The sequence below is a fragment of the Penicillium samsonianum genome (genome assembly GCF_028829775.1).
Source record: "Penicillium samsonianum strain IBT 33392 chromosome Unknown utg000010l_segment0_segment0, whole genome shotgun sequence".
NCBI lineage: Eukaryota > Fungi > Ascomycota > Eurotiomycetes > Eurotiales > Aspergillaceae > Penicillium > Penicillium samsonianum.
Window position 1 is genome coordinate 867,767 of NW_026643268.1, and position 20,071 is coordinate 887,837.

A 20,071-nucleotide genomic window follows, 5' to 3' on the forward strand; every position below is an offset into this window, starting at 1 on the left:
AAGTCGTCACAATGATGACTTCGTAGCTACTGGTTTTTTACCAACCCCGGCGCTACCATCCCAACTGGCCCGGCCCTATCCTCACTTTCCTCCCCCTTCCTATTTTACCCCGTCAAACGTCCATTCCACCTTCGTCGAACCTGGCATCCCGTCTGCCGTACTGCCACCAACTCTCCCAGCATCCCCACCTGAAATAATCTCCGGGATCCGCTCCAGTCCTTACGGGCAATGTGTTTCATCACCTCCTCGCCTTCTTGCTCCAAGACCGACTCTGGATACGATTACGAGACCGTGTAACCCACAGTCTCGGAAGATGACGCACCACTTGTGCCCAATCCGGCTACCGTTCCAATAGATTGTTTAGTTCGGGATGGGGTGTCTCCAACCTCCCGGTCTCACTATACTCTAGGAGCTTCGATCAATGGTTTCCCGGAAACGGATCCCCACAGCCAACGATCGATTCCTTACCTACCTGGCTCGGTCCAATCTGCCACCCCGACGAAGAGCTCGGGCCCGTCTCGAACGCTTCCACAACCCAAAAGACACATGCAGGACACCGATGCTGACTTTGCCTACATTATCGATAAAGCTCTAAAGTTGCTGCGCGATGATCTTGAATCGAGACATTCAGCCTCTGCGACTTTTCCACCGGTGCTAACTGAAGCTCAAATAAGAGCTTGCATCGCCCGATATCAAAAACATATAGAAAATGCCGCAAAGCAAGGTGTGTGCTCATCATCCGGAAGATTTGTACCTGTTTCCGAAATTGTTGAAATGGAGGACAGCGACCCTTTGCTTGAGCCGCTAGCTGCCCACCTTGACTAATGTGGCAAACATGACGACGAGTGGGATATATGTTTGACCTGCCTCAAGTCTCTATCTCAAAATTCTGTTCCGAGATTTTCTGCGTTGAACCGTGTGAACATGACAATGTGTCAAAATTATCCGTCGGCGCTTGAAGGCCTTACCCCAGTCGAGGAGTGTCTTATTGCTAGGTGCCATCCCCTCGGAATAATTTTGAAGTTGCGCCCTGGGGGCCACACGTCACCGGTATCCCATCGTGCTCTGCGCGGCCACTTCATCGTCATCCCGCAGGACCCAGAGCCACTTCTTGAAATTCTTCCGAGCCCAGCATTAATGTTGCATTATGTGATTAGGGTGTTTTGGTTGGGAAAACAGCCCGCCACCTACGCGGATTTATCTCCATTTTTGCTGGTACGAAAGCATAGGGTACTTAGGGCTCTCCAATATCTAACACGACATAATCATGTTTATCACAATGTTATCGTCAACCCTCAAGTGATCGACACGTGGGATGACGACTTCATTCCAGCCGAACTTGAAGAGAAGATCATTTCTGTGGATGTGCCAGATAGCCTGGAACGAGAGGGCTACTCGGTTCATTTGGATGCTAGTAACCACGAAAATGATTTCCAGGCCGCACAAGATACTGACTGGGAGATGGGTATAAATGCGCCACTGGTGACTGGGTCTGTTTCCACCGGTATTAACGGTGAACGTCAGAGCCCCGAGAGGCGCCTCTTGAAAGCCTTGTTGGACATAGTTGCAAACCCTCCCGCATCATCCATCCAACATACACTTACACATGGCCAGCAGCAAATACCTAGCCTTTCTTACAGAATCCGGGGCCAGGCAACCCTTGTAGACCATTGGCATGATGCAGCGTACTTTACTGGTGCCTTTCCAACTTTGTTTTCGCTGGGCATTGGAGGTCATCTGGACGAACGCCCTTTGGACGTCTTTTTATCTTCATTTGCGGAGTGGGCACTGAAGCACCACAGCAGGAGGTATGAGTCACTGGCTGCTACTCATTTGTGAGCTTTCGTTTCTGACTAGAGCAGATTCGCGCGCCACAGAACCTTTATGTATCTGATATACGATGTGCTACAGATTCGAAAATCTTCACTCGGGAATAAGTTGGTTCTTCAACGTCGGCACTGGTCATCAACCACTGGCGATATTTCTTCTCTTACAGAGGATCGGCTTCGTGCTGCGCTTCGCGATCTAGAAAACCTTCATGAAGTCAAAGATCCACCGGTTTCCCGTCTGCTACATGTTATGAAAGCAATTGCCATGTGGGTTCCTGGGTCTTTCGCTCAGAAATTGAGAATGCGTTCTGAAATCCGAGGTCTCATCGTCTGTTTTGGAATGCCTGCTTTTGGATTACCATCAATCCCTCAGATTTACGAAGTCCACTTGTCATCATCTTGGCTGGTATTGAGTATTCCGACGATATCTTGTCCGCCTCGAATTCCGTTATTCGAGATGCGACCGCTACGTCCAACCCAGGGGCGGTTGCCTCATTTTTCCATAGTGTTTGTACCGCTGTTTTGGAGGGTTTGTTCGCTAGCGGGCGCGATCGCACTGGAATTCTCGGAGATGTTTCAAATCATTATGGCGTGGTTGAGATCAATGGCAGAGGGATGTTGCATTTACACGCAATGGTGTGGCTCAAAGGCAACCTCTCATTTGCTAATCTGCGAAGCGGCGTCCTTGCCGACGCCGACTTTGCTACGCGCGTTCTCCACTGCCTCGAAAGTGTCATCATCCAGAGCGTAGATGAGAGTACTCCCGTTGATCCGAAAGTCAATCTTGCGCCAATGGGCCCCTCTGCTTCCGACCCAGAATCAGATCATGATTTCCACCTTGGACTATTTAATGATAGCAACATTGCTCGGTCTAAACAATTGCACTCCAAAAGGCACTTCGCCACGTGTTTCAAGTACCGCCCGACAGACCGGTCTAAAAGCACGTGTCGCTTTGGGATGCCCCGTGAAATCGTTCCATCGTCCAAAATCGACGATCTCGGGGTGATTCACTTAGCTCGGAATCATCCCTAGATAAATCCGTGGAATCCCACCATTGCCAGCTGTCTCCGTCCAAATCACGACATCTCTTGGATCCCGACCGTCTCGAAATCGTTGGCTCTAGTCTACTACATCGCCAACTACGCCACTAAAGACGATGTGTCTCCATGGCAGATGGTAGCGAAAGGAGTATTCTTGAAGCAAGCAATCGAAAAGGCAAAAGTCGCTGACCCATCAACCGCCACTGATCTGCGGCTTCGGGAAAGGAATATGGATAATTTCGCGCTCCGTTGCTTCGATAGTCTGGCGCACGACCGGAAAGTGAGCGGTGTTCAGGTCGCCAGTACCCTGCTCCATCTTCCTAACTACTACACTGTCAACACCAGATTCGTCCGTGTCAACATGTGGCAGTACGTACGTGATCTTCGACGTGGTTCCAGTACAGATGCTGATGATTCCGCTGGAACTGCCGACGAGCCCTGTACATTCCAAGCTGGGGATACAGCTCCAGTAAGTTTGTTCGACAATTATAAATGGCGTGGAGCCGACCTTGCCGCCTTCTCATTCTTTGAGTACTGCATGCTGGTCCAAATAGGAAGCAAGCGAAGGAATCATCCTGATCACTTTGACTTTCACCCGCGCCACCCGAGACGTAGTGCCTGTGTCCAGCATGTCGCCCGCTTACCGTCCCAGATAGCCATAGTCCCATTCAGTGGCCAACTCACACAGTATCAAACGGCAGAAGACTCCATCCGTGGAGGGCATCCGATGACCGATGCCATTGCGAATGATCTTGCGGAGATACTTCTCGGCCTTTTTGTTCCCTGGGACAAACTACGCGATATGTGTCTTTTTGAGCCTCCCGAAACCAATGTTTTGTCACACATCTGGTCGTCGGTCAAACCCACGCTTGCGCCACATATCCAAGAATTTGCCGCAAATATCGAGCTTCTCCGGAAATCAAAGGACGATTGCCAGATAGACGCTAGATTACGACACTCTATGAACAACCCCGCCGAGCTGTTCGACCGCCATGTTGATCACATAGATTCGGCCGACCTTGAGCGGATAGACGCACAGGATAACGATTGTTTCGTACCTCCTGAGGATGAAAGATTCACGGCGGAGACTTTGATTGCCGCCTATAATACTGTAAGCAAGACCTGAGGCCGAGACTGTTTTATAGCTGCGAAGAGAACAGCGATCCTGGCAACTTTCTGCCGAGCACACAACTCCGCACGGATAAACCCGCTTCCTGCCAGTACTCATTCTCTCCGATCCGATCACTCCTTGGATTTAAAGTTTGTCCCACCCACATTCCTACGGGACTGAGAAAGCCGCCTTGCCAACCATAAGAAACCATTTCAGGACGGCGGCCCGTCTGAACCTGCTACCGCGCAACTGCATGACTTTGATCTAGCAGATGAAGATGGCATGCTACAACCCGTATTGACAAACGCAAGCATGTCTGGTGATACACCAGCACGGCTTGCTCTCCTCGAAAATCCAACGCCAGATTCAGTGTTGACGCTGATCTGCACAGATATCCTACTGAATATGAAGCAATCGCTCGTGGTGCGGAAGTTACTAACCGAAATTATCATGTGGGCTGATCATTACTGTGATCCATCAAGGCGCAAGCAACTTCTCCTCTGCATTACGGGAGAAGGTGGCACGGGTAAGACCCAGATACCTAAGGCCATCGAAGCCGCTCTGGATATTCTTGGTCGGAAGCACGAGATCATCCCGACCGCCCCCACGGGGGCTGCAGCAGACAATTTAGGAGGTAACACCTATCATACTTCTCTTGGCATCAATATTTCCTATAAAGCAGCCATCGGCACCCGCGTTAGAAGGCTACGGGCGCAAAAGACTATCTTGGTTATTGACGAAATGAGCATGATGGATTTAAGAATGCTAAGCGTGATCAACAATCAATGCAAAGTCGCTCGGTCACTGCCGAGATCCTCTCCCGACCTCTTTGGCGGCCTTCCTATCGTGATTCTTATGGGCGATTTCTTCCAGTTCTCTCCTGTTCGCGGCCCACCATTATGGAAAGAACCAAGGCATGGAGTTGATGAGGACGCCGCCGGCCGGCAGATCTGCGTAGGTTTGAACATGTCATCATTCTCGATGAGCAAATAAGACAATGCGAAGATCCTTCGTTTCATGAGTTCTTGACGCGCATGAGGCAAGTAGCATTGACCGAGGACGATATTACCCTCCTGAATTCCAAATCCATCCCCTCACTTGTAGATCCAATCTTGGAAAATGCCACTGTCACTGTCAAATTAAACGCCATCCGACACCCGATCAACCGGATCCGTATCGAGAATTTTGCTCTGGGAAGATCTCAGCGGATTTATGTCTTTGCCGCGATTCACTCCCGGACTAAATCAACTGGCCCCGTAAACCTCCGACTTCAAGCTCATGACTTGTTGCTCCAGCCAGATCACAGTGCCCAGTTTCCATTCCCAGGACTTCTTCTTTATACGAGAGATATGCCGACCATCATGCTCACTAACGCCTGCACCCCTCTTGGTGGTGCTGGTTCGGACTCACTCTGGTGCCCTCCCAACGGTTTCCTGCTCATTATTAGCTTGTAGGTTGGAGAGGCATCCTATGAGTCACACGTTCTGATGGTCAAGACCAGGGACGAAGAAACGTAAAAGAGATCCGTGGTTCTTGCCCTCGTGTATAGTATTCGGAATGTACGGATCTGGGTGTTGGGCATCATCTTTGATGTTAGTCCAGTTTCAGACAAGATCGGGCTGAAATTCACATTCCTGCTTGAAGAGTCGCTCTTTTGGATCGGAGAGGCATCCAGGGGCGGGACAGTGGATCACCTCGATTGGCTGCTATGGTGGAGAGAGATGTGCGCGAAGAACATATGCTTTGACCAGCTAACCCAAATCACGTCTCTTTGGTCGGGCATGGATGGTACAGTGGATCTGCTGAGAATCACATCTCTCACAGACACTGTCTGACTTGCCGGTCCACGATGTATTCTATAAATGTCAGTACAGTGGAAATTTCAGTACTGGGTCAATGGGGGAGGACTTATCAAGTGACTCAGACACAAGCCTGCTCGACCTTGCATAGTCAAGTGATTGAATTGTAGAGCAAATTGCTGGGGTAGAGGACGTATTTATAGACTTCTCGGCTCCTTCTTTTGCGTAAGTGCTCTGCTTGGTAGAAAGCGTTGAGGAACACCTCTTTTAATGGAAGCCTGTTGAAACAAACCCACGTCTTCTTTTTACCGCAACTATTTGCAGCGACATCTTTGATGCCCCCAGATGCTCAGCGAGAGAGACGAGTGAGAGTGGTGTTGAGAAAAAGGGATGCTGAGTCGGTCAAGAAACGTTGGCTCACTGCCGAATCCTTCGCGGCCCTCTTAAATCGAGGCTTTGTGGGAGATATGCAATCCGCAATGACAGGCTCATATTTCGTGTTCTGATCACCTCATCTGTGTGTGACTCAACGTCAAATCACCGAAAAGCGCCTTCAATTTCATCCCCAGAAATCATGACTTTAGTGCTGTGTTGGTTGTGTTGAGCTGTGGATATGTCCGTCCCGACTACGGAAAGCGAGGTCACGGTCGGTCAACCCGTTGAAGTCTGGCCATAGTTGTCAAAATTCAATTTTCGAACTTGTGATCATGACATAGATACATTGAACTTTTATTTTTTTAGTTTTCTCTTCTGAACTTCTTTTTTTGATGATGATAAGTTCTACAATGTTCTATTTGTCAGATTTCTTAGACTTTCAACGAAAGTGAAAGAGGTGTCTGATTGAAATATATATCTCCTCAATGAGCGTTCATAGGTATCATATCTGACCCTCAACATCGTGAGACTTGATCGGTCTCCCCGACCGACTGGTTGATCGCTATCCCTATCTGAATACACTGTCAACAGCCCGCCGAAAAGCAACCAAGTCCTAGTTAAAGTCCGACCGCATCAATTAACAGTATAGAAACCCGTACATAGTCACCGGCGTTTGCATAGTCTATAAGAGACACAAATATCGATGGAAATGGTATTTTTCAGACCCGTGACTTTCTCCTGCGGACAACATGGATGCACAATACAGCTCGACAGACCAGGAAATTGGAGATCAGCAGCACAGCGAGTTGCCAACCCTGAGTAAGAAAGATGTATCACAGGAAAGTTCTGACTATGTCCCATTGGTAAGTGAAACGATTCGGCTTCAAACGCTTTTGCTGACCATTGCAGCCCTCCCCTTTGCAACAGGAAGCAGACACAAGACACACGCTGGCGGCTGAGCCCTTTCAACCCATCTTGAAGGTGCTAGCAGACCTCGAACGTGACGATCCTAAGTTCGCCTTTCCTGCGGCTCGACTTGTCGGACTCTATCGACGCCTATGGGAGTCGTGCGTGTCCAAGCACATAGATGGCGAGAGACTAGAGCAGAGCATTCAGAACTTAAAGGAGGCTGGTACGCACCTGAGAAAAGAGATGAACGGTCTTCAGATTCGCCACGACAAGCAGCTGTCCCGGCTGCGCTTTTTCGAGCAGGCACTGGAATATTCTCGGGAACGACTGACTAGCATACTTGATGACTGGAACTACCCTTCGAGACTGAATCTGACAGGGTTACCGGACAGCGCAAGAGGAGGGTGAGGGATTGTTTATTCAGGACTGTCTTGTCCCATTTTTAGACACAGAGATATTACAATAGACGTTGCAAATCAAGGGGAATTACCGCATAGGAAGCAGGTTCTATGTTTATGACTGAGTATTCATAATAGAAGCGTATAGAACACCTGCCGATTTGTTTCCCACTTATTCATTGAAAAGTGTTCACGAACTATTCTGCATGTTCTGGTATCACCTGTAATTACGCGATATATTATGCACAAAAAACGTTGGATCCAGGGATAGCGTTGGGGGCAGCGCAGTCAGCGGAGAATATGTCGAGAGACTCGAATATGGTAGGGATTTCATACGAGGCCAAAGGGACAGTCGGAAGCTAGTGCCTGTTGAACCAACAGCATGCCAGGTGATTGTTTCTAGCAACTGCCTGCGTACCCGACAGAGATTCCCCAGGGCCGTTTCAACCCGCGGCAGGAAGAACAGATCCTCTCCTATAGTCTCACCAGATACCCGGTCAAATTGCACAAATCGAAATTCTATCCAGTGCACGTCTTTAGGGAAAAGGAGCGCTGACATGTAGAGGAAAATGTCGCCAGCCTGAGTAGAGATGAATAAAGGATCTGGACCCATCCACTTGAAGCCGGACAGACTGTCGCGATTGGGGTAAAGATGGCATTCGATCAAGGAAGACCCCTGAGCTTCATCTCCTGCGGGGTCGACTTTGTTAAGAATCTGCCGCGGATCATCGGGATCAGTGGCGAGACAGGGAGGCGGTGTCGGTATGCCAGAGGATTCATGCCAGATAGCGTGAAGGTCGAGATCCAAATCGTAGTCTACTATTGTAAGCACAAAACACCATTGAGGTAACGGGTACAGACCATCTTTGCCCGAGTCATTCATATCCGTCGAAAGCTCGCTGTCGAAGCTGCTGTAGGAAAGAAATACAGAAGTGTATAAAATAGAAGTTTAACGAGGGTTGAGAGAGATGGAAAGCTGGAGGCTGAGCAGATATTTTACTTCACTCTGATTACACAAGGTCAGGACAAACCAGGGGGAATTCATAGCCAGATGCTAAGTTATCGAATGCGTTGGATGTATCAACAGCCGTGCATCGTTGGCACCCGTCACCAAACCCAACTAACGTTCACCAACAGTATAGACCTTATCTAAAATTAGCGCTAATCCTAAGGAGATAGCGCAAATAGATAGAGGAAAATCCAAATGTCATTCTTCATGCCCATAAACGCTCTACCACATGGAGACTTTATCAAGGCTCAGGCTCATCGACAGAGTAGGCTTGAAGATCGCCGCTTCCAAGGCTGAAACAACACCATTACAAAGAGCCTGAACCGCTCGTCTGCGGTCCCACAATACTGATGCTTTTTCATCACAGAGCTGTAGAAGGTTGTCGCTGTCGCTTGCTAGCCACTCATTTGACGCTTGAAGCTGTCGCTGCTCCTCCTCGAGTCGTATTTTCTGGGCCGATTTAACGACGTAGCATTCCCATAGGCAAAAGTACAAGTCGAGCAATTTGAGGACTGGTGTAGCGAGGGAGTCATTGAGGTTTACTACTTTCATGAACTCCGCTGTAAGGGTATCTCGTGTTCTCACTGGAATCTATTCAGTATTAGTGGCTTTTTTTCATTTCCTGCCGAGGGGGTATGACCGACCTCGGGTTCGATGGTTGTGCCGTTTGAGGCTTGCTCTGGATGGTTTTCCAACTTGGGTTCATCCTCTGGAGCTTGGGATACTCGGCACTGTCTCTTGGCTGGCCGATCAATTGGGGAAGGCGAAGTGGGATGGTCCATTTTGGTCATCAAGATGGATTGGATCAGAAATTGTGCTCGAGGGTCATTTATAGCTGACAAGTCACGCCGAGGCTGCTGTCATTTCTACCAATGCTTCCTCGCCTAGGATCGACCGCACTTTTGAAAAGCCAGTGAACAGTTAGCTCAACTGCTGATGCTCGATCTCCCCAGCTGCTCACCCCGAATTACTCACCGATATACGAAAATGAACAAAACTTTAAACGTTGAAAAATATCGTTACCGAACCTATTTCCTAACGGAAGGTAGTTTGCAAGTGTACTTCTGACGCATTGAATGCTAGACATCAAGTAGAGCTCGTTGAAACTTAACCGTGACATTAACTTGACTGCAAAACATTTGAAGCCAAGAAAACCAGATATATTGCGTTTGAGCATAATATTGATACCCATTGACGTTGGTAACAGCCAATCTCGCATTTTGATACGGACCTACCAGAAGTAGATTTCACTAGCTCTTCTAGGCTACCAATCTTTCTTCTTAGTGACTGCACCAAAAACGTTTGATGAGTGTTATCATATCATTTTGTTTTGAATAGGCCTCCGGATATTATTGTTATTTCCTAGATCCCACCGATCTCCTCAAACCTGCCGTCCTCCTTCCACGTACCACGAGCACGTTGACTTTGAGATATGAGATAATCTTCCTTTTCGAGATTTCAAAGGCTTAAGCGAAAGCTTCATGAATTCAAAGATGCCTTTCTCAGTATCAGTCGATCAAAGTCTCTCCCAGAGATACATGTACCTGCCGCCGCTTCTGAATTGGAACGCACACGACGATCTGCCGCCCCGTCCCCAGAGGTGTCTCCAATGAAGATAATAGATCATAAAAATGAGACGAAAGGCACCTCGATCAGTTTCGATCCACTACCGTGAACATTCACAAAGCAGACTGGAACTAAACTCATTTCCAGTTCCACAACCTGAAATGCGAGCAACGGGCTGGTCGGGTCGGTCGTGCAAGAACACAGAGCCTTCGGGTAGCCATTCCGTGCGAAACTCGTGAGGGAAGTTGAGGGATCACACACTGCCTGGATGAGTAACCAACTTGCGTTATTCGTGAATTCCATGGTTTGTGCTGGAGGCATGTAACAGACAGCACAATTGAAGCCGCTTGTGGTCTGGAGAAGTCCGGATCCTCGATTTTCACGGCTCGGGCCAACCTAAATGCACCTAGGAGTTTGTCACTAGTTTTGCTTCTTTGCCAGGCGGTCCCTTTCGGTTTCTGATACGCCCTCTTTGGGGCGCACGGCTGTGGCGACATTGTAGGACATGCTGGTTGGCCATTGATGTACCAATAAAGCCGAATCATGAGATTCCGAGTAAATCGTGACATCTTTGGCTTGATCTCGGCGCACATCCAACAAATTCAAAAATCGGCTGGCCCACACTTTTGGCCGACAGCGGTGGCGCCTGCACTCAAAGCAAAATAATTGCTTTGCAGCCAATGAAAATCCCTGCGCTGATGGATACGCGAAAGGGGGGTTCAGGGACAGCTGAAAGCACAATACTCCATTTATCCGGGAGTCAAGCGGCACAGTATTTTGACAGTGATTCCCGTCATCTCCTACCCATATGCACCGCTCACGGTGCAAGGGATCGCCCAATACTTGGCCCAATTCCCATTGGAGATGAGCAGGATTCCAGGACATGATGAAGATGTAAATGTAAAAGCGTCTCGGGTCAATCGCGAGGTTTGCATGTAATCTGCTGGAGAAGATATAGATTGTTGACCTGGTATCTGTGATCATGTAGGGAGAGCACAATATATATACGCTTCAGAAAGCACATAGTGGGCTTTTCATCTTGCTCTTTCGCCATTACATGCTCGCGCAGAAGAGGTTTGACTTAGCTAGTTCCCAACACTTCTCATCTTGTTCCTGGAAAGCGGTGATTGTTTCCTGGGAGCTCTAGTCACATTTGTTAGGGATACACGCAAGGCATACACAATGAGTGGAGATACGATATGCGGGACTCACATGGCATCTGGGTTCACTGGGATGTATACGCGACTTTGCCCTTACAACTGGGCCTCAAGATCCGAGAAACCGGCAAATAATTCATATAGCAGTGTAGCAATAGAGCCTAGGAGACCCACTTTAAGCGCGAACATACCACATGTCGTATCCAGAGCCTTCGGTCTTGAAGCTTATGACCCAACACGCCCTTGAAATGCCCCTAGGCAACTTGCAATTTGCCAGCCATGCCATTCCGCAAATTCATGGTCCAAATGCACAGCCCACCGAATGCAAAGAGTGATTCAGAATGAGACATCCTTCTTGCAGCCCACTGATCAGCGGTATAGCGGTATAGCGGTACATACTGCATCACAGTGCATTCTTCGACGTTTCGATTGTTCCAAGAGAGAAGTTCCACGTCAGCAGCCATGACGTGATGTAAGTACAGATCCCATGATGATGGCATATAAAGCTGGCGAGGGAACGCTGCGGAGATTGTCCAACACCAATTCCCATCCGAAGCATTTTCTGCCTTTGTACACCACCTCGATGTCCGCCATGCTGCCTTGGAATCCGTTTCTTATTTGTGAGATAGAAGTCAGCCCCAATGGCGGTCCTGGCTTCTGTTGCGGGATGACGAAAAAAGGCGCTCCATGCAAAAACTCGATCAAACTTGAAGACACCAAGATAGGCCATCAAAAGCTGAACACTGTCGCCAGAGAGCCGTTTGACCTGTCAAATTTGCAATCGAAGCTCTGTGCTATTGCCAAATAATTCCTCTGTGCAAGGTGGCATAGGCAACGACAGGCCGATGAGGTTGGCCAGCAGTGGTATGAAGCAGCCGTCCGCAACCAGGCGCGAGTACCATATGACTCTAGAATTGCCTCTCAATCGGTTGTTATAAATCCGGGCCAGCGTCAGACATCGCCAGCCTCCAGGCGACGCCCGGCATCAGACAACACTGACCGTTCACCAACTCACGGGCTCAGACAAGACCTGCCGGTGCCCCTCTCAGCCAGCTCCGAGCCGGTGCAATCAATCAATCCCTTTGTCACTGCCGAAATGCTGCGGACCAACAGTGTTCCATGGCACGTTTCGCCAGCTCGACCAGCTATCCTGACGTCGGTCACTAATATCTGGGCGGGTGTCCAAGACTTGACGCTCCGGAGTCTCAGCTTGAGTGAAGAGCTCGAAAACATCCACTGTGTGTTTTGTTTGGCCGAAGATGAGGAACAAGCCCACGAGTGCGTGATCCTACGCTGCGACCAGTGCCGAGCGCTTTCCCATCTGTCCTGCGCGGAAGAGTGGTTGGAAAACCGACGTACAGGATTTGGCATATCATGCTGCGCGTGGTAAGTATGGATGATCTCAATTCTATAATGCCGGGATACTAATGAATGCAGCCGAAACGAAGGAACTCTAGACGCATTGATTCGTCCACTCCGAGTCCCCTTGGCAGATACCGAAACAAAGTCTGTCCACTCGGCAAGCGAATCATCAACCGATAGAGAGCCTGTCATCGTCAGGAGTCCAGCACGAAACCACCCGAGTCAGAGTCAACCGCATCGGGGGTCAGTGGAATCCCTAGGGGTATCAATCGAGCAGAGTGGGCCCCGTCGCTCAGCCAGACTAGCAGGGGTTCACCTACCGCGAGATTCTTCTACCTCTGCATCGCTTCGCCGGTCGGCACGACTGAATTCCAATCAGCGTAGGTGATTACAATTTACAGCAAACGCGCGACGGAAATGGGAAATTAGCGAAGCGGCTGTCAATCACACGTGACTCCATATCCTGGTGATATGGAGTTTTGGAGCAAGCTTAGCAACCAAATAAATTAAATTCTGAACGTCAAACCCCACAGAACACTACGCGATCAGTTCATATTTGCAAGTGCTAGATGTCAATGTACCTTGAAATGCTATTCGAAGCCTGCTTCATTTCAAATATTTTTTAGCTCGAAAACCGAGCGCCGGTAGATAAAAGCGCACATACCTAACGGCGGCGGCTAAAGTAAATGCCGGCAGCGAGTTCAGCTGAGCCTTGTGGAGCGCAAAGACGGACGTTGTTGGCAGAAAACACAGCTCACGCGTCGGCGAGCCTCGACAATTCTATCCATACTGTCTCGCGACGTATTAGAACCAGCTCATCTATTTAATCGTCAATCATTGTTAATTCGACTCTGGGAATTACAACACTGATCCTGGAGACGCCAAGGGATATTATAGAAGCTGTTTATTCCCTAGGAACTTCTCTTTAGCTCCTAGCACCAGTTCCTGTTTCTAGGAATTTGAGGTCTACCCCTGGGAATCCACTCTACGATCCTGACTGGTTACAAACTGGCTCTGGGAATACAATGGCTAGATCTGGGAGCTGCCGTGCTCCTGGGGCCCTTACTTTTGGATCCTGGACTCATTATTCTGCTTTCTGAGGTGGCGGAAAGCCCTCACAAGATACCCTTACCAGACCTGCGCACAAATATGAGTCATTCAACGACTCCTGGAAAGGCAAGCTATAGCCCCAGGAACCGCACCTGAGGTTCCGGGAGTTGATAAGACTGTCAACAGGAACATGACTTTGGTTCCCCGAGGTGGAGGTACAAGACCCCAGAAGCTATTTTGGGCTTCCTGGGGGCTACTTGGCTCCTGAAAGCGGCTTCTTTGCCCCCAGAAACCGCACTGAAGCCCCTGGGAGCTACCTTGCTCCCAGGGCCAAGCCATCATTTCCAGGGCTGATAGAGCTTGATCCTGGAAACCTCAAAAGCATTTATAGGAGCTGTGTATCCCAGGAAACTAATCTACTCCTGGGATCTTCACTCTACGTTCCTGAATGAACACGAAATTGGTTTGGGGAACGCATTGCCTGGATCTGGGAGCTTTTGCACTCCCAGGGCCGTATTTCTGAATCCTAGAATCAATCTTCTGCCTCCCAGCGTAGGGTACTAACTCACAAAACACCTTCTCCAGACCTATGCACAAATCTGAGTCACTTTATTATTCCCAGATGCCTAGCCTATGGTTTTAGGAACCGGAATCAAGGCTCCAGGAATTAATAAGCTATCAACAGGAATATGACGTTGATTCCCCGAGGTACAGGGATAAGGTCCCAGAAGCTACGTTGGGTTTCCTAGGGGCTAAGTGGTTTCTGGACGCGGCTTGCTGCATACTCCCAAAAACCGACTCGGACGCCCCCGGGAGTGTCAGGGATATACATGAAGCATACAGGATGTTTGGAGAAATGATCTGCGGGACCCACATGGTGCATATGGGTTCCCCTGAACGCGAGGAAGCCTGTTCCTTCTGCTTCCTCGCGCTACGTCTTGTATCTAGAGTCAACTATAGTTGTTCTTAATATTGATTGTTAATCTTGAAACACTATCCACCTCTATGTATACGTGAGACCCTCACAACCCGGGTGGCACTTGAACCCAGGTGGAACTTGAACCTGGGTGATCTCCCGAGCTGCTGTTGGAGCGATGGCACCCTGCTTCCAATTGTCATTGTTGCCTCGTCTGGAAGCACTGTCATATTCGAGTCACTCGACACTTTCTCCGCTAGCTGTGCTGCCCCCGACGCTATACCTGGATCCGTCATCTTTTGTACTTAATCTCCAGTCAAATTACAAGTGAATGCAGCCCAACTAGTTTGAAAGTGGTTGTAAACCTTTCGAGCACTGATTCCAGTCCTTGAGAACGCCCATCAGTCATTCCTGAGACAGTTTTGAAGCCTGTTCAAAGAGATGCAGTCAAGATAGCTGCTCATCGGGACGAAGCTGAAGACCGTCTTTCCCGTCGCTCGGATTGATGCTAGCCCCCCTGGAAGCTTTACTATTTTGACCTAGTTTCTCCTCATCGAGATGTTTAGGCACGAAAGAGGCCCATATGCGTCGATACAGCCCCGCAGGTCGAGCCGCCTGAAAGGCGAGTTTCGGATCATCGCGTTCGAGATACGCTAGTTTCTCCGAAATGGGTTGAAAGCGCTCGGTCGCCAGCACATCTTTCTGGTTTGCTTCCTGCCGCGCGAGAGAATGGTGATGGTCAGCCACAATATTTAATGTGTCATTGCACTCAGCTTACCAGTGGTGGTTCAAGATCGGATGTGGCCTGTGGATGGGCTTTATCCCTCTGAATTGAGATTCCACTCGGCTGCTGGTCCGTTAGGTTCTTTGAGGCATCCATCTTCTCCACGGGTAAATAACCAATGTTAAACAATTTGCTTTCCTATCTAGTGCTGGTCTCTCTTATAGACTACCCTTTTGTGAACAGATAATTCCAGATCCTTACGGTGGTGGGACGAATCGTTCAACGCAATCGGAAATGTGACTGGTGTTGACGGCTGTTTGTTTTTGGCGAACTGTTGGACATCCCTATCTCCATTTTGATAATAATTCTTGTATTAAATCAACCATCCTTAAGTAGCCAGACATGGTATGCAGGAGTTGAAGGAAGGGTCATTAACGGTTGTTGAAAGTCCGTATAAATGTCGTATCAAGTTCTGGCACTCGTCACGCCTTTTTTGAGATTGTGGGCGGCGATAACGCCCCGTGTTGAACTAAACCTCGCAGATGTCTGATCACTGTTTAATCAACGGCTTTCCGTATATCAACTCCCTATCTTTGTCAACAAATCTATCAAGCCGTAATATAACGCAAAAAATAGCAGGTTTCCGTTATTCAACGCTGTCCGTGGGATGGGGAACATTAACTTGGCGACACTTTTCACTCTATAGGATGAAAGCGTGGCCGCAAAATTTGCTACCACTGAGTCGATTCTGTTTACCTCACCTAGCTAGCCAATACTCCGCGAATACTTCTAGCCGGCATCCTATGCTTGCACCCAGACTAATTAAGCGTGGCATCGGCACAACACATCTATAGTGCTGTGTAGAACTTGCCATTTGTTACTTTCTTCTTCTGTTTGCGAAAAATGGTATTTACGGGTGGAAGTCCACACACATAGAACAGCAAATCACACTATCCTCGCAAATAGGTGGAGAAAATAATCTGGCATTCTCAAATGGCATCCAAATGCCTTGCCATGACCGCGCCGAACAAAAGGCAATCGAAGATCCTGGCCCTGTCGAGTGGGCTGGCATGGAATTTTACCAAAACCATGGGGGGCTAGCTAGTTGTCAGGCGTTGCGTCACTCGGTGCCAAAGCACCAAGGCGGTTGTGGCGGTCACTATCATGGGCAAACAGGTTGCTCGATTGATCCAGGTTCCATCCATTACGGATCGCGACCTGTGGTCTGTTGGCTCGGATGTCTGCCTACCTCAGTGTCATTCAACCACCTCCTGCTAGGGCCACCTCCTGGCGACTTTGACTATACGCCGAGTTTCTTCAAAACTTGCCTTTTCCCAAACCAAGTGAACATCAACTCTCCCTACCCACAGCCGCTTGAGGAACTGCGGCACGACAGCCAGAAAGATGTTGCTGGACCATGCCAAGCCTTCAGACAGCCTGGCATTGTATTATATAGCTCGCAAGATCCGTTAAATTTAATACGGAGGTTCCCAAACCAACATCCCTCGGCAGCAGTTCAAATGCGACGTTCGGGGATGTTAGAGTCATTTCAAACTTCAAAAGACCCTTAATTGTCACCTGGCAAGCCATTCAGGGGAGAGGCCTCATGTTTGCTGGGTACCTGGCTGCCAACGCGGCTTCTTGCGTCGCGATAACCTCAAAGCCCACTATACAACACACGGGAAACGTAGGGGCCGCAATCGATATGTTGCTACCCTGGATAAGACAGCACCTGTCTATAACCCTGAATTCTGTGGGCAGCTAACGCCCGAAGGATGGCCACTGGACTATGTTGGCCAAGATTGACCCTAGTGCTTGAGATGTACGATGGCGCTAAAGTGTCAACTTTTCTATTATCATGGACGAGAAACAACAGGATAGGCTTGGATACAGTTGAAATTTGTTTCACTCTAGGGCTGTTCTTTTTCGTGCTACGAACCTAAGAATCCCTCAACTACAGCATACTAGTAACCCCTTATCCGATTTCCGATTTTCTACGAACTGATTCGACATGTGTAACATTCAGATGAGCAGAGTCAATACAAATAATGCTTACCGAGTTCAAAGCTATTCACATCGTTTGGTAGTCGCAATATCATATAAATCACCATGGAGACCGAGGCCAGCGTGGTCCAGGGTCTCGGATAAAGAATATAGAGGTTAAAGAGCAATACCCCAACAGCTGGGCTACGACGAAGCCAACAATGTAATTGTGGCTGCAGATCACTCACTATCGGTTGTTATCGTGTAACTGTTGTGATTCAGAGGAAAGTTGATTCATTATGCTTTCTGATGAGATACAAGAGGATATATATATACAGCGTGATGTCCAAATTGATTATAAATCAATTTGGTTCTTCATATAGACAGTGCAGGAATTATTTCCGATGTTGCGGCTTTTATTCCTGATGTGCACTTGCCTTGTATCACAACACATGTGGTTTCTGGCGACGATGACGGAGCTGTTCAGATTTCAGCGTCCAAGCTTGGTATTCCTGGCGATAATGTGCGTTCTCGAAGCTCTCCCGCTGACAAGAAGGACTACATCCAGAAGCTCCTCGGTACTGGCACAGATCGCAAGGAACCGGTTGTTGTTTTCTGCGGTGACGGCACGAACGATGCCGTTGCTCTCGCGCAGGCTACGATCGGCGTTCACATGAACGAAGGGACGGATGTCGCGCAATCCGCCGTGGATGTGGTTCTCATGCGACCTTCTCTGGCTGGCATCCCCATTATGATGAATGCCAGTCGGAAGTCCGTCAACCGCATCAGGTTCAATTTTGCATGGAGCTTCGTATATAACACCTTTGCAGTCCTTCTCGCTGCGGGTGCTTTTGTCAATGCGAGAATTCCTCCAGAATTTGCGGGGCTGGGAGAGTTGGTGAGCGTGTTGCCAGTCATTGCTGCTGCGGTGCTTTTGCGCTGGTCGAAGATCTAGGCAAAGAGCACCGTCATTTCACGAGTGACAACGGCTGACTTGATACCAATCACGACTTGCTGGTGGAAGCAGTCGCAGAGAAGACCATGTGAAGGGTTCACGGGATTTATCATCTACATTCTCACCGATGAAGAAGTATTTCTATAGCTCCCATGCATGATTGGTTTGGGATCTGCGGCAAATTTCCCTAGCCAAGATCCAGACATTATTACATTTGCTCGGCAGCAATGCTTTTCAACACCCTCTTGTAACCCCAAGCCGCACAAATTATCAGCATCAGAAAATTGTCTGTCAGTAGGACCGTAAGATGGATAAAGAGCAGATATGCGGTTACTTTTCGCTGGCGCTTGAGTTGGCAAGCGTGAGTGCAAGGAGATCGTGGGAGTGGTCTATTTTTGGAGATGTAGAAGTACATGTGAGCACGGATTCTCCAGCAGTTTACGTGTTTGTATCTGTACCATTCGATCCCGGAACAGACCTGCAATTACCGGGATAACCATAAAAAATCAGGTCATGTGATTAGCGTTCGAAAGGCAAGCTGAAGAATCTGGATCCTATCCTTATGTTTAATGAGGTCATTATTGACCCTAAGATCTCCTGGTAGATCTCTTAAATATTATGAGTCGTTTTTTCGTCTCTGTAGATCATTGTCGGTGAAGTTTTGGTCTAAAACTGAGCCTATATGTGGTTTCTGTCCGTCATGATCCCCACCAATGCCAATTGTTCTGGGGCGGCTCTGGGAATAATGCTGACTGGCGGCGCATAATACATTCAGCGGCTTCGAAGACGATCCAGTGGATCATACCAAGCTTAATAGGAAAGAGCTACGGCGCGAGTTTGGGGACGTAAGGTTGGAGTCAAGGTGCTGATGACGGTAGAGTCAATCTGGGTAGCGAGAAGGGACAGGCAAAGAGGTATCGCTATCAAGTCTCATAACGACCGTATGGGTATTTTGAGTATTTAACCAAACTACCGTTCATGTGATATCACCATACAAAACATTTCGGCATCATGATACAAGCCAAATGCACTAGCGTGTTTCGAAGAAGGGTTCGGAAAAGGATCAAGGCGATCAAAGTGGTGAAACTGATTTCGAACACTGCTGTATGCCAGTGTGGGCTCTTCTCTATTCATTGTATCTTGTATAAACTAAATTATCATCGTTTCTTGGCGAGTGTTTTCTCCACGTCGATTCGCCTAATGGCCGATGTCGCGTACGAACCGCCGAGCAGCACCTACTTTCACACCACGCTTGACGAAGAATTCCGGGTCTTGATCCTCATAAATCTGCATGAGATCGAGGCAGTTCTCGAGGGTCACATCGCGTGCTTTGCTGATATTATCTTTGAAACTCTCATTGCTCACCCGTGACTGCTGCCATTCGGTATATTCCTCCACGGCTACATCAAGTTGCCCGTGAACGATGATTGGTTCAGCACAGGCAGACTTAGCACGCGAAGCTTCATTAGCAAGAGGAGAAGGCATCGACTGTTGAGACGATCCAGCTGGGAGGAAATTGTTGATATTGATCGGAGGACACATTGAGCCGATCGAAGAATTGTCCGAGGTTTTCTTCTTTTTTTCAAGTCGCTGATTTTCCTCGGCATAAAGCTGGCCGCGAACACTGTCGGGGATGTCGTCATGGGTCTCGAGGTCTCCCCCTTGCTCCACATATTTGATAAGGGCGTTCATATGGTGTGTTTTCAGTCTGTAGTGTTTTTTTCCTTCCGGATCTTACCAGCAGTATTGCCCTTCGTGGCGACATGGGGGTCCGGGACATCTATGACACGATACACATCCCGCCATACAGGATATTGGCCAGATGATTGCTCGGCGTCAATCCAAGCGTCTCGGTCCGCTAGCCTCCTCTTAGTGGTCGATGACTTTC

The 20,071-nt window shown here is 48.7% G+C and overlaps 4 protein-coding genes across 4 annotated transcripts; 3 read left to right on the forward strand and 1 right to left on the reverse strand.

Annotated features, from left to right (window-relative positions):
- Positions 1-930: 930 nt before the first annotated feature.
- Positions 931-4,973, forward strand: N7471_013849 (uncharacterized protein; the record flags this gene model as incomplete). The annotated part of the gene is made up of 5 exons (XM_057286567.1): positions 931-1,808; positions 1,863-2,096; positions 2,150-2,801; positions 2,862-3,980; positions 4,197-4,973. The coding sequence occupies 5 exons, from the start codon at positions 931-933 to the stop codon at positions 4,971-4,973; spliced, it is 3,660 nt and encodes a 1,219-aa protein (XP_057129046.1).
- A 5,483-nt stretch (positions 4,974-10,456) lies between these two features.
- On the reverse strand, positions 10,457-10,921 carry N7471_013850 (uncharacterized protein; the record flags this gene model as incomplete). The annotated part of the gene is made up of 1 exon (XM_057286568.1): positions 10,457-10,921. One exon carries the CDS (start codon positions 10,919-10,921, stop codon positions 10,457-10,459), a length of 465 nt encoding a protein of 154 aa, XP_057129047.1.
- A 5,178-nt stretch (positions 10,922-16,099) lies between these two features.
- Positions 16,100-17,010, forward strand: N7471_013851 (uncharacterized protein; the record flags this gene model as incomplete). The annotated part of the gene is given in 2 exon segments (XM_057286569.1): positions 16,100-16,690; positions 16,702-17,010. Coding segments are annotated over 2 exon segments (900 nt in total), but the record flags the coding sequence as incomplete, so codon positions are not given.
- Positions 17,011-17,293: 283 nt separating this feature from the next.
- Positions 17,294-18,183, forward strand: N7471_013852 (copper-transporting ATPase; the record flags this gene model as incomplete). Its single annotated transcript, XM_057286570.1, has 2 exons — positions 17,294-17,328; positions 17,766-18,183. The coding sequence occupies 2 exons, from the start codon at positions 17,294-17,296 to the stop codon at positions 18,181-18,183; spliced, it is 453 nt and encodes a 150-aa protein (XP_057129049.1).
- Between the last annotated feature and the right edge of the window lie 1,888 nt (positions 18,184-20,071).